The following is a 25,676-nucleotide window of genomic DNA, read 5'->3' on the forward strand; positions in this document are numbered from 1 at the left end:
TCAAACTTTGGGAAAATTACCTATTCAAGAGAGGTGGAGTTCCAAGATTTGTACTGAAGAAACTTAACTCCAAAGAACTTGTGCAAATCCAAGGCTGTGGAACTAACACAATCTAAGATATAAGTGTCAAAAAATGGGCAAATTGTGCTAACGAGTATGCGAAGTAGAAGGAGAAGAATATGACATTTTCAGCAAACTTTTGTGCGACATTATTAAAATATAACAGGGATTACTTACTTAGTAATATGCTTACATAACAATCTACCAAAGCTTTTGTTGCATTGCAAGGTTTTTTTTACAAAAGAATAATTTTATAGGTAGGTTTTAGGTGTGCATTCTATTAGAGTTAGTTGTTCGTGTAAATAATTCACAGTAGTTGCGCACCCTACTTTCCTTTGCCGTACGACTCACTACTGTGAGTCTTGATTGATTGAAAATGCCTCTTTTCATATGATGTAAATTGTATAAGGGCATGCATGCTCTTCACATATGTTTTATGTTTGATGCACACTGCATGCAGCATATTTTTCTTACAGACTGGCTGAGTACAACAGTCATCTTCCAGTGATCACATGTAAGTCTTGTCATAATTTTCTTACAGATTGGCTGAGTACAACAGTTATGTTCCAGTGATCATAGCAAGTCTTGTAATGCCTGCTATACATGCTTATCACCTTACTATATTGTAGTGATATGCTGTAAATGCCAACATTTACTTCAGAAACAGTAACTCATAACACTGCATTTTCGTGTGTTTGTAATATTTAAAAGAATTCTAATCATGGTAATTTTGGTACCAAGACAGAATATGCATGGGACCAAAAGCTGCACAGATCATGCTGCCACCGGAAACTTACCAATAAAATCAAACCACCGATACTTTGAGTTGATGATAGATAACTTGAATAATGTTGAGAGCGAATATCGTGGCATACGAAGAACCCTATGAACTGCTGCAACGAAAAATCACGTGATTTTAAGACATTTGTATCGTTTTCTACCAGAAGAAAGTGACAAACTTGGCTGCCACGCTTGTGTTATTCAAGTTACACTTGGCCTAACACATGACAATAGTTAGGTAGTTGATTGGAGGATATTGATTTTTTGCATTGCGGACCCTACCTATGGCCTGCTATGGAGAATACAAACACAAAAAAAGTGATATCTAATCAAAGCAGCAAAGCTGTAAAAAAGGGTTGTGAAAAAAGATGTGAAATCCAAGGTGGCAGACAAGAAATGGCTGTGATGGTAGGTAAATGGCAAAAAATTTAATAATGACAATTTAAGTGAATTTGTTGGTGAAACTTGGAGGAGGCAGTACAAATTCACCTGAATTGTCGATATTAAAATATTTGCCATTTACCTACCACCAACTTGGATTTCACATCTTTTTCACCGTGGCCTTTTGGGGGCCAGACCCCTTTTTTTACAGCTTGGCTGTTTTTGATTAGATAATATTAGCTGACTGCTTAACAGCTACTGTACATGATGACTAACACCACCAGCACCTCTTATTATCATGTTAGCTATCCATAAATGGATTTATAAAAAGTAAACAAACTAGTGTAAAAACAATTGTAAAAATTAAAACATGTGAATAGCAGTGTTAGGAGTAACGCGCTACATAAGTAACGCGTTACGTAATATTATTACTTTTGTGGTAACTAAGTAATATAACGAAATACGCTATAAAAACGGGTAATATAACTCAAGCTACTTTACTTACAAATGTAACTCGTTACCTAAGTAATATAGTTACTGTAACGAGTCTAATATTACATAATGTTATTGCTACAAGTAACGAAGTTACTAATCTCGTTAGTTATCCTCTGAGTAACGCCTAGCCACAACGAAGTAACGAAGCCTACTGAATGAAGCTTATTCACCAGCTTCTTACTTATAACCAAGATTTGCACATTGTCCAACAATGTAATCATGTCACGTGATAAGGTGGTAGTTTCACACGTGACAGCTTAAGGCTGTGGACACAAAGTAATGTAATATGTAATATTATTATAATTACTTTATTTTATGGGTAATATGTAACTGTAAATAAATAGTTCAGTTGCAAGTAATATGTAATATGTAACTAGTTACTTTTACAAAGTAACTTGCCCAACACTGGTGAATAGAGATCACTGGAAAAAGTAAAGAAACAAGAGTCAAACAAGCCAGCATGTTAAACACACAGAGATCTCTATTTGGATTCAAATAAACATTTATACAGAAACATTCTCAGTACTTATCTGCCCCTGATTTATGTAGAAATTACTGTTTTTTCATTAGTTTCTACCATATCCATTGAGTCCAAATAGAGATCTCTGTGTGCTTCACATGCTGGCTTGTTGACTCTTGTTTCTTTACTGTTTTCAGCAATTCCCATGTTTTAACTTTTAAAATTCTAACCTCGAAAATTCTGAATACTGAATCCTCCAGGATGACCATAAGCTTCTCTGTATGCAAATCCATACACTACAGCTGACATCAATGCATTGGCTGTTGTGTGTACAATTGTTACTGGACCATTTGATGCAGATAGTTGTGTATAATATGCCTCAGTGACCTGGTTGAATGTTATTGTGTTCCAAGATTGTGACTGTAATGACCTCTTCACTCCTCCTCTTATCCAATACATCATACTAGGCTGATAATACTCCTTCAATACTATAATGTTGATATAGTCACTGTAACCTGATGATATTGTGGATAGGTTGATTTCATTACTGTAATGATCTGTAGCTGGCACAAGCATCATCATTGGATCACCAGTTCTACCATCATAACCATAACCAGGACTGTACTGAGCTACTAAGATTTCTTTGTTAGAGTGGATTGCACAATAGTATTGATGAGTTACTGTAAAACTATTCCCTGCATCAATAGTATAGGAATTCCCTGCATCGTTACAGTCCATAAAGACTTCAGTTGAGTTATATGCTGCTAACACTCTGATGGTATAAGCACTTCTACCTTGCAGTGGTGCAATGTAATATGTTTTACTCCAGTATGTGGTAGGTGGAATCTGTTCTATTAAGTGATCACAATAGCTATAACTAAATGATAGTACATATCCACACTCATGACCACTAAATACAGACACTGACTTGTCTGTCATAATTCTGGTCCCAGTCAAGTCACTTGATGATCCAATATACACTGTTTGTAACCTATTCACTATGAAGGAGTATTGACTGCCACTGGTCAGGGAACTAACAGTATCATTAATCTTGACATTAACAGATTGTGTTACTGTTAAATTCATCATTGTGTTGTCCTCTGTACCAACTATCAGTACTACATTATCATATCTACCAGAAGACACTGAAATTCCATAATAAGTGTATTGAGTGCAGCACACTTTTATTGTGGGTAAAGCAAGGAATGTATCACCACTACTAGATACATCATTTTGACCAATCACAACTACATTAGTACTGTTGGTCTTAAGGTAAATCCCCTTATTTTGATCATTGTATGAACCAGTGATGAGACTTGAAGAAAGACTTACAATTGTTGACCCTGTACCTGAAATAGTTCCACTAGTGTAATACCCTACTCCAGGAGCTTCTATGTTATAAGACAAATCTAGTGATCCAGTATTGGTTAAATAGAGAGATATTGAACCACCATTTTTATTCTGAAAAAATCCAATGTAGTAATTGTTGCCTATAAGACATAATTATTTAAACATACAAACTTCAATTAGAACATATCAGAAATCATAATCATTTGCAGCATGTTAGTAATAATCATAACTCTACTAATATTTTAAAAATTGTTGATTTAAAAATGAAGTAGGGATCTATGCAATAAAAAGTAGTGAAACAAGAGATGAACAATAGTGTTACAGCATAGCTCGGTAGGAAGTCCCTACTTTGGCAACAAACAAAATACTAACAGCTAATGTGCCAAAGTAGGGACTTTCCTACTGAGCTATGCTGTAACACCATCATTCATCTCTTGTTTCACTACTTTTTATTGCATAGATCCCTATTTTAAATTAACAATTTTTAAAATACTAGTTTGTTTAGTTTTTTTGTTTTTTTTGTTTTTTTTGCTGTGGCACAGTTAGCTACAATGTAACTTGTATTAGTCCACTTGCATTTTCCACATCTGTATGTATGGGAAAGGCAGATATCATCACTTATAAACATTTTGTCCATTTGCTCAGTGAGAAGTGGAATTCCCCACCCCATATTCTGTGGTTATGGGCAGGCTTCGTCATAGGCGGGTCTAAAGGGGGGCTAAGGTCAGTAGCCTTCAAGCATTTTATGATACATCTACTGTGGAAGGCCACATCAGAAGCCTAACTTCACTTGGGAAAATGGTAGAAACATATGGCGACCTGTTAGTAACCATAATCAGGAGCAAGCTTCCATCCAAGATGTGGAAGAATATTGCACAACTACATGGAAGTGGTGAGTGGAATTTGGAAGCATTACAACAAGCTATTAAACAGGAGATCCATATACTTGAATTAGATATACAAACAAACCAAGCCCACTCACACCCTACAGCTTTATTCCACACAGGTGCCTCAAAGATTTCCTACAAATCATGATAGCCAGAATCAGTGAAGAAACACTCATGTGTATTTTGCAAAGGTGCGCACATTCCAATTGAGTGCACAGTAGTCACAAACCGTGAACAATGGCGAGATACAATTAGAGACCAGAAACTTTGCTTTAACTGTCTGGGCCAACACAAAGTGTCCCAATGTACGTTAAGGAACCATTGTTGTAAATGCCAAAGAATACATCACACTAGCATCTGTTCCACCCCAGAGAACAATGACCTACCCAGAAGTTCACAAGGAACACATAACATTTCTATGGAGCCCAACACTACTACAACTTTTAATGTTCCAGCACAGACATCTCCACCTCCTCAACAACAGACTACAGGGTTAACACAAGCAGGAATGCACTAGTCACTGTGCCACCAAGCACATCAACACTACAGCTAACTGGGAGTAACAAATGCCTTCTCAAGACAGCCATTGGCAGCATCTCAGCCAATGGTCATTGTGTGGAAGCAAATATCCTCTTTGACGAAGGCTCCCAATGGTCACTCCTTGCAAAGAGCCTAGCTAACAGCTTGAACCTTCATCACACACAACTGAGACTATCACCCTATCTACATTTGGAAACCAAGGTGCCCGTACCATGAAGGTTGATATAACTACCATTCAGCTCATTACACCATCTGGACAGAAGGTCCCACTTTCTGTGTCCATTGTCCCACTATTGCTGCACCCATACACAGCGTATAACTCCCAACTTGAAGGAGTTGCCACACCTAGATGTGCTACGTTTAGTACTCCCAGTAACTACAGGAGACTGTTTTGATATAACACTACTCATAGGAGCAAACAGGAACGTATAATCAGGGGAAACGGACCAACAGCAATGTAGTCATTCTTAATCAGGACCAATAACAACAACCCCAGACATTGCCACCAGTGTACTCCATGTTGCTACTCAACACATGACAGAGAATAATCTTGAGAAATTCTGATGTTGAAACCTTGGGGTTCACTTAGCAAGATGACAATCCTAACAAGGCTTTCATGGAACACTACATCAAGACATACATACTGCATCAGCCGAATGGGTCATACACTGCTCGCCTTCCATGGAAGGAGGATCATCCACCTCTTCCAACCAATTACTTTACATGTACTCGCAGACTGCGAACATTACCACACAAGCTGAAAGCAACCCCAACCCTGTTTGCTACCTATAGCGAAATTCTGGCTGACCAGGAACGGCGTGGATTTATCAAGAAGGTTCAACAACTCACCAAGACAGACAATTGCCACTACATTCCCTATCATGCCATTTGGAAAGACTCATCCACATCCCCACTATGGATTGTATATATAATTATGATTGTAGCTGTCATCAATCTAAGAGCCTACCTAGTCTTAATAACTGCCTCCTATCTGGAGATCCACAATTGAATGACCTCTGCAGTATCATATTGCAATTTCGTATACACAAATATGGGATAAACATAAATTTTGAGAAGGCTTTCCTGCATGTACACCTGAACCAAGAAAACCGTGACTACACCAGATTCCTGTGGCCAGCCAAGCCAACCCAAATGATCCCAACTGTGAGTACTAACATACCATTTTAAGGTAGTGCCATTTGTGGCAATCTGTTCCCTATTTATGTTGAATACCACATTGTTGTTTCATTTGTCCCAGTATGCTGCAGAGGATATACAGAAGAATTTGTATGTAGACAATATTGTGACTGGATGTAACTCAGAGGAAGCAGCTACACCTTACTACTTTATGGTCAGAGCAATTATGAGGGATGCCAATTTTATTCTCAGAAGCTGGACATCAAATAGCTACAACTTAATGGAACAGGCAAGGAAGGATGAGACATCTGCAGAACCTGGTCCTATAATGTTCTGGGATTACAGTGGGACACTGCCGATGACACAATATCCCTCACCCTGAAGAGCCCCATTCCGACTCATCACATGCTAATGACAAAGTGAAAAGTGTTACATGAGGCATTAAGTGTTTGATTCCATGTTTTATCACCAGTGACAGTAAAAGCCAAGGTCTTTCTGCAGAAATTGTAGCAACGAGACATCAATTGAGATAAGCCACTGACCACCGCAGCAGAAGAAGAATGGCTATTAATTGCCTTTGACATTCATGATGCCAAGTCCATGTCCTTCACACGACAGTATCTACCTATGCGATTTGTATGGTTTTTAGTTTTTTTTCATATCTAGGTTTACGTATAATAGCTAGTTTTGAGTTTGGTAACAATTTTGTGGTAGATGAAAACTCTCATTAAGCCCAACAGGTCATAGTCAGCAGCCCATTAAAAAAAAAATGTTTTAAAAGTAAGCTATGGCCATTTTTGTGATTTGCATAAGGCTTCAAAAATATTTTGCATGTATATGTTTCTAGAAAAATAATAGACATTGCTAAAAGATTTTTGTAAATTTCCCTTTAGTATTTTGTTTGTACTAGTAATAGCATGGGTAGCAGTGAAATTTTGGGATAAATACCATGAGTGTTGCATTCATAGGCGGATCTGAGGGAGGGCCAAGGGGTGCTGTGCCCCCCTAGCCTTTCTCTTGACCTACAGTACTATATTGATACCAGAAACAGGAATCATGCATTCACACTGTATTCAGAAGTATAGAAAGCCAATGGGCAAATAGAAGACAACAGTTATATTAATGTACTTTACAGTTGTAGCTAAACTGTACACTGTAAAGAAAGTAAGGCAAACAAATTTGAATTTTTGTGCAAACATCGAGATACTCTAATAGAGCAGTCACAATTCTAATGTCAATTTACAATTTTTACAAATCATAACAAAACTAGCTACTCCTTATTTTGATTTAGTATACACTACCATCAAACAGATTTGTCTCAGATAGGCTAGCCAATCTCTGTATGCATTGCAAGGCATCAGCGGCGGAGGAAGTAGTTGATATGAGAGGGGGCTGGGCTGACCCAGACTTATTTCTATAGTTTGGTAAGGTGAGACCAAAAAAAAAAAAAAAAAAGGTCGCAACCAACTGACAAGAGCTTTTCACCTCACCAGCTACCATTTCTAGCTGATAAACTACATAAAAATCCTTTCATAGCTCGCTACACACTGACTACTTTATTAGAGTGACTGCTCTATTAGAGTATCTCGATCTTTATCACGGTTTTCAGCCCCACTCCAAGAAAGATAATTTCGGTGTGATATCATTCTGAGGGGGGGCTAAGCCCCCCCTCAGCAGACCGAGGGGGGGCTTTAGCCCCCTAGCCCCCCCCCCCTTTCCGCCGCCTATGCAAGGCATACACTTTGTAGCTAAGTGCTATCAAAAATGCTCTCAAATTCAAGCCTAGGAGGTCTAATTTTTAAATTTTTTCTCCAATCACAGTCTTACAAACTGTATGTCCATCATTCATCCAACTATATGCTGAATAAAATTATGTAAATGAGTATAACTTGTACTAGATTCCTCTTAGTGGAATAAACACTGTTGTGCAGTAAAACGTCTTGCCTGGCCCCCCTGACAGTGTCTCCTAGATCCGTCTATGGTTGCATTGAAATTTCCATTTTCAATGCAACAAGAGTGATATTTATCCCAAATTTCACTGCTATACCCATGCTATTCCCAGTTAATACCAAACTCGCTGCATATATGCATTCTGTGCATTAGCATTGCTATGTACGCAATTTGTCACTATGTACTAAACATGTGTCAACACTAATTGGCACTACATTGTTAACATATATTCTAGCCAATGAAATTGCAATTACAACTTTTCACTGCTACCAATGAAATATGGGATAAATTTCACTGCTACTATTGAGACTTTTGTATGGGCAGTGAAACAGGTATGGTATTAAATGACATTGTGAACTCTTGTTACAATTTTTCAGTTGAAACCACAATTTATGTATAAAAGTGTGCTCTAACACTGCAAATATATATCTACATGTCAAGCTGTAAATTATGCTATACTAATGGGCAGTGCACCACATTAGAGCATAATGAACAAAGTAGTGCATGTAAATGTGTGGGCACAGAGGCAAATGTTTTGCCATTAGAGTACATATAATGGACAAGGAATGATTTACTCTTAGATATAATGATCAAAACTATACAATAACAATGTCTAATGTGAATAAAGAGCAGTACTTATAAATCCACTTTACCCTTAAACGCACATAACCCTGTATATATAGGCAGATTACGCATGCCCCTGGAAAATGCATAAGCCTATATATATAAGCTTTTACGCATGGCTGTAAACAAAGTGCTGTAACTTTGGAAGTGTTCATCATATGGCTTTGTAATTTGTGTCATTCTACTCATGATGTAATAAGTATTAAAATGTTACCTAGGGGTTTACCCTACAACCAAAGTATAGGAAGTAAAACTCGCCGTGAAAATAATTCTCAATAAAGAACTACAAAAATGTGTTACATACCTTTAGAAAATGATCCATAACTCCTTGCCAGTTGGTCCAAATCACTGACAAGTATTAGTCGAATCACCATTCAATGGCGAATCAGACCATATACAGCTCACATAATTAAACCCACAATCAATATGACAGGCAAGACAAAGAATGTGCTGTTGCGATAAAGTGAGACATTATTCTTCGCTTTATAACAAGTAAGCCTTTGTTGTTGCAGTGGTTATTTAGCCTTCCCCAAGTAGGTCAAGCTTTCTATTGATATCTCGTTTTAGGCTAATGGAGTTAGGAAAGGCTATCTTGCCTCACCATATAAGTTTGCTTTGTAAAAGTTACGTGCGCATTTACGGCTTAATTCCTAAAAGTTCTATGCATGTTTAAGGGTTAAAGGTCCAGTCTAGGAAACTAAATATCTGTTATTTCCACATCCTTTACCACTAGAACTGTGCTCTAGTTTACTGTGGCATTTTTGGTGGATATTTTGCATTCAAATAGTCAAACTATTCTGTAAGGCCTTAGTGATTTTCCATATCTCATGAATGTATTTCATAGGCTTTCCACATATTTTTCATTGGTGTGATTTCACAGGTTTTTCATGGGTTGTGTATACATACAAATCCATGAAAACTCACTCGTTCATGGGTTGTTCATGAGTACATTATTCTGCTCCATGCATCTCATGGGTATTTCATTACCCATGAAAAATACCAAGTGCAACTTTCATGGGTATTTCATGAGGATCATAGGAATTCCATGGTAATAGCATGGATATATTGTCCAGTGGTGTTTGTTAAAATCAACAACAATAATTGAAAATTTCACCTTGTGTATGTTAACTTGTGATCAGCCTCACGAGAAGCATGCAAGCAAACTGTATAAGCCCTATAAAGGTAGCTATACGTAGGCTGGATGCTGGGGTCTCACTAAATAGTGTCATGGTGGAAAGCATGACAGTATTGATGTTGAGGTATTTAAATTACAGGTTCACTTGCAGGTTATTACCCACCGGAATGAGCTCATAAATGCTTACTAAGCTGTGCCATGATTTAAGGCATTTGTAATAATAGACATGAGCACAGTTCAATCTAAATGCCAACTATCATAATTATGGTGCACATGTGGCAGTTTCAAAAAGTTAAATTATGTCATAACACTGGTCAGTCAATCGTGTACTTGCAGCTTGAGGGGAGAACATTGTAAAGATTATTGCTAAAGAAATTGTTACTAGAAAGCATGGCTCTACTGATACGTAGCTATTTACATTGAAAACAATAATTATATATGTGTACAACTGTAACAAAACAAGCATGCAGCTGTACAGCTCTGAACTACCTAAAAGTAACGACTGTTTAAATCTTATGTACATAATAAGGTTAAGGTTAGAGTGTTTAAACAGCTACTTTTTGTAAACTCAATACCTGATTCGTGCTCCTATAAATTATAGTAATTTTTAAATTAAAAATCAAACAACTGTAGAAAAAATTCTCAAATAGGATTTCAAGGATTTTGGGTATGTGATTCTCTACAGCTAATGACACCAAATTTATTGTGATATCATTTTGCTGGGCATCACCCTTCAACAGCCAGACCAATACATGTTTATCTTCTTCCAGAAGCATATCCAAAAATTTTTTAAAGTACGTGAAACTAGAAATATTTTTATGAAGCCTTATGCAAATCACAAAACTGGCCATAACTTACTTTTAAAATATATATATATATATTTTAATGGGCGATACTGGCTGAATTGTTGAGAGTTTTCATCTACCGCAAAATTGTTACCAAACTCAAAACTAGCTATTAAACATAAAACTAGATATGAAAAAAAACTAAAACCATAAATTAATATACAAATCACATGATAATTGTGGTTGTTGTCATGGTAACTGTATACAAATAAGTACATATACATGAGCATAACCATGTACAAAAAACAGAATTAAGATATGTGGTATACATCTCGAGTCATAATCAGAAACTGAAATTAAAATTTTTGGATGCTAATGCCTTGTTGCATTATATTAGCATAAAACTTCAAACACCCATAACTTTTTTTCCCCAAAGAGGATTTTAGAGGAATTTGGATATGTTGTTCTCCAGAAAATTCTGCATCTAATGATACCAAATTTATCTTTATACCATTTTTTTTCCGGATATGGTCATTTTTTAACCTTCAACAACTGTACTATAATGATTGGATTGCACAAGGTCATGAATGTCACAGATCACAGTACTCTACATAAACTAACAGCTGCTACCACTTAAATTTTGAGATTAGTGCAGCACTTGAAAGGACACCACCAAACTGGACCACTAACGGCAGCAGAGTTGTAACAAGTCAAACAATTGTGGATCAAAGACTACCAGCATCAAGTCTTCTCTAAGGAGGTAACCAATCTGTAATGTAACTCATGTGCATCCAAACTATTGTTGGTATGACAACTCCACCTCTTTTTAGACAAGAACAACTGCATACAATGTAGTGGAAGAATACGTAATGCCCTACTAAGCCAGCTCTCTAAGTTCCCCTTCCTGCTACCAACGAAACACTCGCTGACACATCTTATTATTCACAGTACTCACTTATGATTACTACAAAGCAGTACAAACTGCACATTAACAGCACTAAAACAAGAACTCTGGATACCCACTACCAGACAAACAGTGAAGTCCGTTATCAGCAAGTGTACCACATGTAAAAAATATAGTTGCAAATTCTATCCAAGTCCAGACCCAGCTCCCCTACCTGAGATCATGGTATGAGATACTCCGCCATTCACAATCACATGTGTAGATTTCACCAGTGATTGCATGCACAAGAGAACAGTCAAGAACTGAAAATCTATATCTGCCTGCAGTGGCACTTCTAATACTATTCTTCATTTATAGTGCTGTAACAGACTGAACAGAGCTGAAAGCAAAGCGTAATTCTCATTTCACTTTTGAGTCACTAATTGATAGCTGGAGTACACTTTCAGACAAAATATTAACTCTGGTATCATCCTTTTTTAATGCGGTATGCACAGGTTCACCAGTTGCAACAATGTTACAAAAAAGTAAATTGGACATTTAATCCCTACTTCAGTCTATGCCCATGACTGAATTAGGGATTAAATTTCCACTAGTACGTACGTATATCTGCAGGTATAAGGAACCTCTCTTATTTCCCTAAAATTTCTGTACTTGTTTGTTTACTTTATTGATGACAGGTGAACCCAGGAATACCACATCAAAAGAAAGGATGGCACTAGCCAGAGTTAATGTTTCATCTGAATGCATGCCCCCACTATTAATTACTGACTTGAAAGTGAAGCAGCCATTATACTTTAATATCAGCTTTGTGCAGCCTATTTTACAGTTCCACAAATGAAGAACAGTAGGAGAAGTGCCTCCAGTCACCACAAAATATATAGATGATTTACAAGCGCAGTGGCCATTATGCTTCGCTTTCACCTGGGTGTAGTACATACACATGTACACACACGTGCGCCACACACACATACACACAAAAGCAAAGCCTTCAGTTGCCACCTTTCGGTCACGCTGCCCAGTGGCCAGCACTGGGGCACAGCATAGGCATGCCCTCCTGGGGCAGGACTAGTAACCTGCCAGAGGCTGTGCCATGCCAGAGGCTGTGCTGTCCCACCCAAAGTCCCAATTGCACATTCAATTGCTATATGAGGGGTAGATAAAACAGTGGAACCAGGGACCAAGGGTCTGAGACCAGAGACTCTGGGACTTGGAATTTTATACTCTTCAAAACATCCTATACTTGTACTAGGTACATTTACAAGTTGTCTTACATGACCTATCCACTTTTTCCCCATCACGGTGTCTCACACGATGTTTAAACCTATTACAAATTATAAGCACCTCTGAAAAAAGTGTCTGAAGCTGTAGGCCACTCGCCTGCAGCCATAGATAGTCACACCTCTACTATCAATGCTGCTGCATAATGAGCATGCTAATCTATTATTTTGACTCATTAGAAACATTGTGCAAACAAATACATAGGGGAAACAGCGATTACTAGTTAAACAATTTTCAGTCCACTGGGTCAGTTCGATCAACCAGTCTTCATAGCTACATCATGGTGCTTTTGCACAATGTTTCTAAATTTTAGTAGCGAGTCAACATAATAGACTAGTATGCTCATTGACCAGGATGCTCATTGTGCAGCAGGCGAGTGGACTATAAATGCAGTCAGCGTCAGGAAGCCACGGACACTTTTTCAGAGGCGCTTTTAGTGATTTCTATATTGGTTTAAACATTGTGTGAGACACTGTAACAGAGAAAAATGGATCACCCTTGCAAAACTACTTGCAGAGATACCTAGTACAAGTATAGAATATTGTGAAGTGTATAAATTTCAAGAAGAGTTGGATATCCGCGGGTCCCAGGTCCCCTGGTCCTCAGTCTCTGGGCCAACTGTTCTTACCTACCCCTACATGAGACATGTACAGTTGAACATTTGCTTCCCCAGGTACCCATTAATGTTACATCTATGTGGGCTGCTTCACACACACACACACACACACACACACACACACACACACACACACACACACACACACACGCACGCGCACACACACACACACACGCACACACACAACACACAACACAAACACACATACATACCAGTCCAGAGTGTAAGACTAATATTAGCACCAAATACTGAGTCATTTCCAACTCCACAATAGTAGGTTCCTTGATATGAGTCACTGAATATGGGAATAATCAAAGTTCCATTTATGACATAGGGTAAATCTTCTGTCTCTGTATAATTAAAAGGAACTTGTTCCTCATTTGGAGAATACCACCTGATCTGTTGATAGTCAGTATTAAAACATTTACAATTTTGATCATCACATTTGATGTGCCACTGTTTATCCCACTATCAGCAGGAAGAAAGGAAGGATTTAATGGAATAATAATACAATTTGGAGTAGTGATATTCTTCCCTGTGTGTGAAACAAAGGCAAACAAGTAACAGATTTGTTGATTTATTTGTATAAATAGAGGCGAATTTTAATAACTGCGTACGTAATTACTAAGCTGAGTAGTATAGAAGCATGTATGTTTTTTTTATAATATACTTTTCTGATAAAATTAACTTAGTCTCTGATTGCAACACAAGATTTCAGATTATCTCAGCCATCCTCATCTTCAACAAGAGAAGTGTTTCATACAAGTCATCACATTCAACACAGAATCTTCCAAATGTATCCAATTTAGCTACCTAAGAGGCAAGGTTTTCCCTTGGCATGGTATTGCAAATGCAAGTTTTATACAGAGCAGTGGCTGTTATAGCTGTGCACCACAAAAATTAATACTTCACTACTCATGGAATCACTACACATAAAGTACCATAAACCAAAATTCCAGTATTAAACATCTATAGTATCTGGGGGACACAACAGCAACAGCACCCCAGATCCTTTGCTCACATACACCCACTACCTCAGTGGATTGCCAAACCCTGGATCCCCCCTCTCTGTGTGTGTGCATGTGTGTGTGTGCATGTGTGTGTGCGTGCGTGCGTGTGTGTGTGTGTGTGTGCATGTGAAGAAGCACAGCCAAGTGGCTAGAGTATCAGCTTGATAATTGAAAGGTTTCAGGTTTGATACCAGTTATGCCAAGTTGATGTTATTTCCTTGAACAAGAAATTTTACTTACATTGATTCAGTCTAGGACCAAGCGTATTATGCTTATCATGCTTACTCTAATCGAGCACACATTTTATTGAGGAATTCTAATAGAACACACATAGATTGTTTATCAACTTTTACAATTGAGTAGATTTTAGGTTGAATTTATATTTATAATGTAGAAATTAAGTGAGGTGAACAGCCATGATAGCAGGCTCTTTGGATGTTCAGTATGGTCGGTATGTTCAGTATGAAGTTTTTAGACATTTCATGCATCCTGCAGTGACCATTCTATTAGAGTATTTCGAACCTGCGATTGACAGTTCCTTGGATTTTACATTTTAACACTATAGCTGTTAATGCGATTTCTTTTCAACCACAAAAGGTTTGAGCTATGATGGTTAACCTATACGTACATCAATTTTTAAATTACTCCCAAAAGCAGTTTACCCTGTGGGCATGACAACTAGTCGGCCTTGTTTAATACAAATAATCATCCATATAGCTCTGACTATTTATCAGATTTGCACCAAACTTGATACGTGATTTTGCCACAAAACGTTCTTAAGCTGCCCCAAAGCTCAAGAAAACTGAGTTACAAATTTGCATTTTATACATGGTTTTTGTGAAGTGCGTGAAAAGAATAATCTACAGTAAGCCTCTGAATAAATGAAACCAAATTTTGAGGGCTCATATGTCATGCTTTCATTAAGCAATCCTGCTCAAATTTGGTATGTGAGATACTGAAGGAGTACAAAAATGATTCCATCCAAGAAGGGAGCATGGAGCTATGTATGTATGCACTTTGTTTTCTTCCTGCAAATATACTCATAGTGTGGCCCACTGGCTTTCTTGGCCGTGCAACACACTACCATGTGTCTTGATATGTTAGAAGGTTCAGCCTCACATATCAATAATTATTGTGCTTTACCACTTTTCCTAATGGTTGATATTTTTCTGAATAACATGTACTCAAGCTAACAAAATGGCATATATCTGGGTTTGATTGTGCATTTTATTTTGTTTAACGTAGACGGTGCAAGCTGCAAAAAAGCTGTTCAATTGAGGATGTTGTTAAGATGAAAACTAGGAATGAAAAGCATCAGAAGAGGTCTAGATGCACAAGACAGAGATCCCTATGTTCAATTTCTCAGAGCAAAAGAAGCCTCTGCAGGAACCCTATTGTTGGAATGTAGATTACACTCTGGGCCATGGTCAACAACCAGCAAGGATGTTACACATTCTCAAAAGGAAACCCCTAACAGTTTTTCTTGGAGTAGAACTCCTGACAACTATTACTCAAAGTCATACCAACCTTCAAGGATGCTTGAAGTTGGAACTCAAAACACTATTTTTGATGCTCTGGGGGAAGTCCACAATTTTTGTACTAGGCACCTCTGTTTTTAAATAGTTTTAGTCCAGCCAGCCAGTCCTTTTGGAGCAGCTGGCATGTAGGATAGATTCTGTCTTCTCACCTCCACAACCTTAATTTCTACCACTTTTACAGTTCAGTCCAATTTGTAAGTCATTGTTGTCAATCAGGTAGTCTGTTATATTCTACCATTCTCTAGCTGAAATTGCTGTGTGCGAAGGATCCACTCACAGGATCTGGGGGTAGAGGATCAGCTAATTTGGTGGATGCAGGTAGCTCTGACTATCCAGCTCTTTGGTGTCAATCTCTATTGTAGAGACTGACACCAAAGATTAATAACTCACTCACAACCAAGTGTTGACTGCCACAAAGGATGCCATATCTGATTCATGCGCTGAAAGTGCTTAGTAGAGCATGGTGTAGTGGATGGGAGGGGTGGTATGTATAGCTAAGCGTGCATGCGTGTATGTCAAAATGATGACAACTAGGGCTGAAAAACTGCTAGAGAAGTCACAACCGGTTACTGGACACATTATAACAGCCAGTTATCTGGTTAACTTCCTGGTTTCCTCACTCTCCTGATTGATAACTGAATTTGCTTAGGAAATCAACCATACATCAAATGTTATTGATATAGACACAACCACATTACAAAAACCAAGTATGCAAGAATAAAGCCAGTAATACAGTTTTACAATGTGGCATACAAAAAGTCAAAAACTGATAAATGACTTAAAATGATAGCATACATAATCAAACATATTGTATACTATCCCTGTCTCTAATAGAAAATAGTAGTTTAAATGTAGTGGGGTATTTTCATGAAAAGAAAAAGCTTTTCCACATTTTCAGGGAGTAAAGCTGCTCTTTTGGCATGCACAATGTTGCCTGCAACATGAAATAGACGTTCTGAAAGAACAGATGTAGCCACAATACCCAAGTGTTTCTGGGCCAGTTTAGCTAGGTTTGGCAGGACATGTTCATTCAAATTCCACCATTGTAGTGGCTTGTCCCTTAGAGGGTAGTTGAAAAAGGCAGATACGGTCATACACAGACACGGGTGTGAACACGGATATTTTTAAAATACACTTTTACATTTACAAAACAGTTATTTTTCATACCTAACATTGTTTCTACAGCAGCATTCGGTTCCAGACCCAGGCGTCGATCTTGTCATAGTGCTTATCCATTTATAAGCGCATGTGCAAAGGATAGACTAGCATTCTAAAGACCGTATAGTGTTGTATACTTGCTCTAGAAATCTAATTCAGTCATAGAGATTAAGCTGGCATGTCCCAACCTAATAGGCCAAGTCCTTGAAACCCTCAGTGCTTGGTATAAGCGCCTGTGCCTTATACTAAAAGGCATAAGATTATGGATTTGGCCTGTTAAGCTAAGTTACATGGGACATACAAGCTAATCTCTACAATTATTATATTAGACCTTAGAGCATGTGTAAAACACTTCATAATCTTTGGCATTCTGTGGAGTGCTGGTCTAGTCCATCGCACATGTGCTTATAAATGGATAAGCGCTATGACAAGATCAACACCAGGGTCTGGAACGAAGACTGCTGTAAAAACAACATTAGGTATGAAAAATAACTGTTATAATAAATGTAAAACTGCTTTTTGAAAAAGTCCATGTCCGCGTCCGATCATATCCGCCTTATCCAACTACCCTTCCTCAGACCAATGGCTGGCATTCCCTTATACTGACTTATCTCAGCCTGCACGATCTCTCTCCTTGATACAGCAGCTGTTCCAGCAGTTTGATCTTCAAATCCATTACCAAACAATTTTTCTAACAAAGTCAGCCTCAGTTTCTTGCTGGGAGCACTTTCTTCTGTGACATCTGTTTTTGCTTCTCTGACTTCAGTGACTGCAACATCTTCACACTCTTCACCACAAGAAACATACACCACCAACTCATCAGATATATCTTTAATAATAACCTTTGCCAGGATCCAACTGTCTCCTTTGTTTGAATAAGCAAGTGTTTTTGATCATAGATTCAAGACTATAGCACATATATCAAGGGTCAGCAAGGAGATCTAGTTTCCATGTAATCGTTTGAACCTTTCAACTGCAACTGAGTTATCATTGGTTGGTGTCAACTTCTCTTGAATGGTAACATTAAGTGGCCCTAGTGAGGAAACAGTATGATAAGACTCGGAACTGAGGTAAGTTGTGACATCTTTGTATGGTTTCAACACTTCTGCCACATCTTCTAAAAGCCTCCATTCAGTAGAACTAAGCTCTAAGTGGGTCAGGTCTCTTCTTCTCTGAAATACTGCTGCTATTGCTGGTTGCTGTTCACATGCCCTCTTGATAATATCATGCATGGAGTTCCATCTAGTGGACACATCTTGGGTCAGATAGTGTTCTGGCAATTCCAGTAGTTCTGCTTTGCTGTTAGTGTCTCATGATCCACTCTTGACCGATGAAAAAGAGTAACTACTTTACGGCAACAAGCCATAGCAGCAACAAGGGATCTTTCTATAATACTACTTATGACCAGCACAAAGAATGTACATCTTCACTAAATCCTCCCTCAACATTTTAACAACATCGGAACCATTGTCTGTTGTAAAACAAGTTACCTGGTCATCCAAATCAATTTTCCCACTCATCAGCCAGGTTTCTAAGAGCAACAGCAATGTTGGTGTGATCATGTGTCGCACGCAACAAAATTTTTATGCCTCGTTTCAAAGTCTGTAGTAATGTAGTGTGCAGTAAGTGAAATATACCCATGGCCAGAACGAGAGGTCCACATATCAATGGTAAGAGATAAATAACTCTGCTTTGTAAGTTGAACTTTTACCTAGTTTTTCATTTATAAAAATTTCTGGTCAACTAAACTCTTGATAGTTTTCCTACATGGAATAGTATAGCGTGGTTCAGCAACTTACATCAAGTTTATGGATCCCTCACCATCTACAGTATTTATAGGGTGTATGTTTCTAACAATAAAATCAGTTATCACCTCTGTCAATACCATCACACAATGGGAACTTGCTGATAGTCTAGCTGCTGGACATGTGAATTCTTTGATTTTAGACTGCTTATTTTCATTGGCCTTTTCATCAGTTAACAGGTTAGAACACTCGGACAGATGGTTGAGACTTATAGCATGTACGCATTGAGCTGAATCCTCAAAAACACTTAATAACTCATGGATGCAATTACACACAATCTTGAAATTTGGCACACTTGTAGTACTGCTTGACCCAAATATTTCAAAATCTTTTTGTTCAAAAATCTGAGGTAATATTTATGGCCAATCAAAATGTTCACCATACATTTCCTATGGAAGCCACAAAAGTACAGTGTCCATTGTATTCTTTTCCCGAACTTGCAATGAAGCCAAACTTTGCATGTCTGTTGTTGACAACTTCGCTGTCACCATTAACCATATGGTTGGCTGAAATATTTACTCTCTTCAGAAAAAATCCACTTTTAATTTTTAGCTGTTTTTCAGGATTCAGCTCAACTTGTACATACTATAGATTGGTTATGCCTCCACCGTAAGCAACCAACTGAAAATATAACTTGTAATATGTGCAAGGTCCTTCACGAGGTTACCAGTAGAATCTTTCTTGTATCCAAAATATTTCCATACAGGAAAAACTCTTCCGGACAGTATTAATATTTGATTCTGAGAATGTGCATGAGTGGCTTCATTCTTCTCCACCATCTTAAAACAATCAACGTGCATGCTCAAATTGCAACCGGTTATGTAATTTATTTATTTATTTATTGTTACTGGCAGATGGCAATTGCCGATGTGCCCAGATGGGCGATCAACACCCCAAAGAAATCACACATTCACATAAAATATACAGCAAACAAATAGATAGGCAATAAGTAATTAGTAAATGTATCTATGTTTTCTGGTTCTATATTCAATCGATTACCACAAAATAAAAATAAAAAACAACCACTGAGTTAACTTTACTGGTTGAGTTGCACAGCTCTAATGAAAACTTTTGGATGCTGCCCATCCACCGGGGTTCGCCCACAAATCCAAAAGCATACATTGACTGGATCAATTAAAATAATATTGACCAGAGTCAATGACCCAATTCACTCAAAATAAACACCACGGAAGCTACAATTACAAATATGAAAGAGGGAACAAACCTTCCAGAAAGAATACCAACTAAAGGTTGGAATACCAAAGGACAAAAGTGAAAGTGAACACTTACACTTTTGAACTGCAAGTAAACATGCATGTGATGAAATCCCTTAATTCAATCAGTTAACAGATTATTGTTCAGAAACATCATTTAACCATTTTGAATTTAGATGCTATGCTTACACACATAGTGTCAACTGACAGACCAGGTTCCTACCACTTAAGTTAGAAATCAGGATTCTGTGATTCCTGCACAGTACAGGTATACCACCCACGCTCTCCTGCAGACAATGAAACAAAACACCCAACTCCTTCAAGATTAATGGTACATTCATTATCATTACTAGGACCGGGTCACATACAACCAAGTACATACACCAATGTGACAACTCCCTGTTAAGTGCATACACCAATGCAACAATCCCCTGGTGAGGTTATGCACACGACTAGGTGGTGCATGAAAGCACAACTGAAATTATGATCCAAAATCTACTTAATATGTCACAATAGTGATAGATACAACACAATAATGGCATCGTAACTAAAGGCCACCAGTAGCTAAGTGCCGGTACATCATTGGTGTGGCAGTGGCACAGTGATGTGTACACAGTATAACAAAACATACAGGAGAGAACTATACATTATTGCAGTATTGTATGCAGTAATACATCAGTAGCAACTTTACTGAAGATGAAAATTATTTAGCTATGCAGCCAATATACAGCACAGTATCAACCTCAACTAGGGGTCACCAGTAGTTGAATATGGTTCATCAGTAGCTGAAAATGGTTCATCAGTGATGTGGCAATGGCACAGTGATGGATACGCACTATATGCATACACAACTTGCAGGACATACACAATACTGTAGTAGTTAAGAGTATGCAAGCCAGGTGAACCAAGAGAGCCAAGCCAGCCAGAGTCTAGTAAGCCAGGTAAAGGCAAAATATACAAGAAAACATTAAAATACATATGTACCACACTCTTTACAATACAAAACAATACAAACAGGCATACCGTTCCTTGTCTTGTGCAGCTGGCATGGCAAAATCTGCCTTAATTACCTGCTTAATCTTCTTTATGTGAATGGATCCACTAGCAGCTGGTATGGCAACTTGAGGCTACTGTGCCAGCTGGCAACACTTTCAAAACACATTATCAGTAGTTCTTCTAGACCACTGCACCTGTTCAATTAATTAGCATCACGTGCTAGAATTTTGATTGGCGTTAAATAGAATCATCATACGTTTCTATCACCTCCATGAGAACACCCACCCATTATACGATTGTCTCTTCATTCAACATGGATTCTATTCCTGGTGAGTGCAAAGCCTTAGGCCTTGTAGTTTTCTCAAACATTATTTATTTATTTTATTTATTTATTTATTTCATTATTTATGATGTAATCTCGACCGCATTTCTTATTACTCTTAGTACCTGATTGTGTAATTATTATTATCAATTGCCAAACAGGAAAGCATACACAATAGGCAAAACCTTTACAAGGTGTCAGCCTACAAGGAGAAACATACAGTTTCTACAGAACAAAGACAAATAATAAACAACAAATCACAAAACACATGATACACATATCAATTTACACATAAGTAATTATACAGTTGATGTCGGAAAGACTTTTGTAACATGTGATTTTAACTGCTGTCAGCTGTTCATACTCAAAATCGCATCTTTCACACATGGCTAGTGGTAAAATCCTTATGCATTCAGGGGCGGATACAGGAGCTGGCAAGGGGAGGGGCACAAACAGGCTAAGTTGTAAATGGTTGGGGAGAGCCAGATTCTCTATTTCAGTGCTGCATTTTTGAAGCAGCAAATAATCACCTCTTAGTAGATAGTGTCTCAATGTTGATTTTTGCCATTTTGGCCTTTTCAGATGCTTGTGAAGTCTTAAGAGCTGTTTAAAAGGGCCTAAATGTCTTTAAAACAGCAACATGATAATTATTTTAAGAGGTGCTTTGTACACATGAAGGTGCTGTGTGACAATTTCACAGCTAGTTTGACCTTTGGCTTCAGGTGAATTTGTAATAAATGCTAGTAAAATGTACATATTTTCATGAGTTTCTTGGCCTGACAAAGTTTAGTAGCTATTTTAATCAGAAGTATGGTTGGCTCCTCATCAGGTGAGGGGGGAAGGCATTTGTCCCAAATGCCCCATCCTGGATCTGCAATTGGTATTGAACAAGGATTTTACCACATAGCTACACTTTTTATCACTTAGATCTTTTGAATTAATAAGTTAGTAGATTACTCTGTATGAATTTCTAACCTTGAAAATTCTGAATACTGAATCCTCCAGAGTGACCATAAGCTTCTCTGTATACAAATCCATACACTACAGCTGACATCAATGCATTGGCTGTTGTGTGTATAATTGTTACTGGACCATTTGATACAGATAGTTGAGTATAATATGCCTCAGTGACCTGGTTGAATGTTATTGTGTTCCAAGATTGTGACTGTAATGACCTCTTCACTCCTCCTGTTATCCAATACATCATACTAGGCTGATAATACTCCTTCAATACTATAATGTTGATATAGTCACTGTAACCTGATGATATTGTGGATAGGTTGATTTCATTACTGTAATGATCTGTAGCTGGCACAAGCATCATCATTGGATCACCAGTTCTCCCATCATAGCCATAACCAGGACTGTACTGAGCTACTAAGATTTCTTTGTTAGAGTGGATTGCACAATAGTATTGATGAGTTACTGTAAAACTATTCCCTGCATCAATAGTATAGAAATTCTTTTCAATTTTACAGTCCATAATGACTTCAGTTGAGTTATATGCTGCTAACACTCTGATGGTGTAAGCACTTCTAGCTTGTAATGGTGCAATGTAATATGTTTTACCCCAGTATGTGGTAGGTGGAATCTGTTCTATTAAGTGATCACAATACCTAGAACTAAATGATAGTACATATCCACACTCATGACCACTAAACACAGACACTGGCTTGTCTGTCATAATTCTGGTCCCAGTCAAGTCACTTGATGATCCAATATACACTGTTTGTAACCTGTTCACTATGAAGGAGTATTGACTACCACTGGTCAGGGAACTAACAGTATCATTAATCTTGACATTAACAGATTGTGTTACTGTTAAATTCATCATTGTGTTGTCCTCTGTACCAACAATCAGTACTACATTATCATAATAAGATACACCAGAGGATACTGAAATTCCATAATAAACGTATTGAGTGCAACACACTTTTATTGTGGGCAAGGCAAGGAATGTATCACTACTCCGGGATACATCATTTTGACCAATCACAACTACATTAGTACTGTTGGTCTTAAGGTAAATCCCCTTATTTTGATCATTGTATGAACCAGTGATGAGACTTGAAGAAAGACTTACAATTGTTGACCCTGTACCTGAAATAGTTCCACTAGTGTAATACCCTACTCCAGGAGCCTCTATGTTATAAGACAAATCTAGTGATCCAGTATTGGTTAAATAGAGAGATATTGAACCACCATTGTTATTCTGAAAAAATCCAATGTAGTAATTGTTGCCTATAAGACATAATTATTTAAACATACAAACCTCAATTATAACATATCAGAAATCATAATCATTTGCAGCATGTTAGTAATAATCTTAACTCTACTAATATTTTAAAAATTGTTGATTTAAAAATGAAGTAGGGATCTATGCAATAAAAAGTAGTGAAACAAGAGATGAACAATAGTGTTACAGCATAGCTCGGTGGGAAGTCCCTACTTTGGCAACGAACAAAATACTAACAGCTAATGTGCCAAAGTAGGGACTTTCCTACTGAGCTATGCTGTAACACCATCATTCATCTCTTGTTTCACTACTTTTTATTGCATAGATCCCTATTTTAAATTAACAAATTTTAAAATACTAGTTTGTTTAGTTTTTTTTTGTTTTTTTTGTTTTTTTTTGCTGTGGCACAGTTAGCTACAATGTAACTTGTATTAGTCCACTTGCATTATCCACATCTGTATGTATGGAAAGGCAGATACCATCACTTATAAACATTTTGTCCATTTGCTCAGTGAGAAGTGGAGTTCCCCACCCCATATTCTGTGGTTATGGGCAGGCTTCGCCATAGGAGGGTCTAAAGGGGGGCTAAGGTCAGTAGCCTTCAAGCATTTTATGATACATGTACTGTGGAAGGCCACATCAGAAGCCTAACTTCACTTGGGAAAATGGTAGAAACATATGGCGACCTGTTAGTAACCATAATCAGGAGCAAGCTTCCATCCAAGATGTGGAAGAATATTGCACAACTACATGGAAGTGGTGAGTGGAATTTGGAAGCATTACAACAAGCTATTAAACAGGAGATCCATATACTTGAATTAGATATACAAACAAACCAAGCCCACTCACACCCTACAGCTTTATTCCACACAGGTGCCTCAAAGATTTCCTACAAATCACGTTAGCCAGAATCAGTGAAGAAACACTCATGTGTATTTTGCAAAGGTGCGCACATTCCAATTGAGTGCACAGTAGTCACAAACCGTGAACAATGGCGAGATGCAATTAGAGACCAGAAACTTTGCTTTAACTGTCTGGGCCAACACAAAGTGTCCCAATGTACGTTAAGGAACCATTGTTGTAAATGCCAAAGAATACACCACACTAGCATCTGTTCCACCCCAGAGAACAATGACCTACCCAGAAGTTCACAAGGAACACATAACATTTCTATGGAGCCCAACACTACTACAACTTTTAATGTTCCAGCACAGACAGCTCCACCTCCTCAACAACAGACTACAGGGTTGACACAAGCAGGAATGCACTAGTCACTGTGCCACCAAGCACATCAACACTACAGCTAACTGGGAGTAACACATGCCTTCTCAAGACAGCCATTGGCAGCATCTCAGCCAATGGTCATTGTGTGGAAGCAAATATCCACTTTGACGAAGGCTCCCAATGGTCATTCCTTGCAAAGAGCCTAGTTAACAGCTTGAACCTTCATCACACACAACTGAGACTGTCACCCTATCTACATTTGGAAACCAAGGTGCCCGTACCATGAAGGTTGATATCACTACCGTTCAGCTCATTACACCATCTGGGCAGAAGGTCCCACTTTCTGTGTCCATTGTCCCACTATTGCTGCACCCATACACAGCGTATAACTCCCAACTTGAAGGAGTTGCCACACCTAGATGGGCTACGTTTAGTACTCCCAGTAACTACAGGAGACTGTTTTGATATAACACTACTCATAGGAGCAAACAGGAACGTATAATCAGGGGAAACGGAAAAACAGCAATGTAGTCATTCTTATTATCAGGACCAATAACCACAACCCCAGACATTGCCACCAGTGTACTCCATGTTGCTACTCAACACATGACAGAGAATAATCTTGAGAAATTCTGATGTTGAAACCTTGGGGTTCACTTAGCAAGATGACAATCCTAACAAGGCTTTCATGGAACACTACATCAATACATACATACTGCATCAGCCGAATGGGTCATACACTGCTCGCCTTCCATGGAAGGAGGATCATCCACCTCTTCCAACCAATTACT

The 25,676-nt window shown here is 38.0% G+C and overlaps 1 protein-coding gene across 1 annotated transcript in view; it reads right to left on the minus strand.

The window, feature by feature from the left end:
- LOC136255904 (uncharacterized) overlaps positions 1–25,676 on the minus strand; it is a 145,964-nt gene that overhangs the window by 110,283 nt on the left and 10,005 nt on the right. Inside the window, exons 3-5 of the mRNA XM_066048805.1 lie at positions 22,401–23,666; positions 13,595–13,917; positions 2,407–3,666 (exon numbers count right to left, since the gene is read on the minus strand). Coding sequence (XP_065904877.1) covers positions 2,407–3,265 — 859 coding nt within the window. The 5' untranslated portion in view covers positions 3,266–3,666; positions 13,595–13,917; positions 22,401–23,666. The remainder of the gene's footprint in view (positions 1–2,406; positions 3,667–13,594; positions 13,918–22,400; positions 23,667–25,676) is intronic.

This window comes from Dysidea avara, chromosome 5 (assembly GCF_963678975.1).
Source record: "Dysidea avara chromosome 5, odDysAvar1.4, whole genome shotgun sequence".
In the NCBI taxonomy this organism is placed as follows: Eukaryota; Metazoa; Porifera; class Demospongiae; order Dictyoceratida; family Dysideidae; genus Dysidea; species Dysidea avara.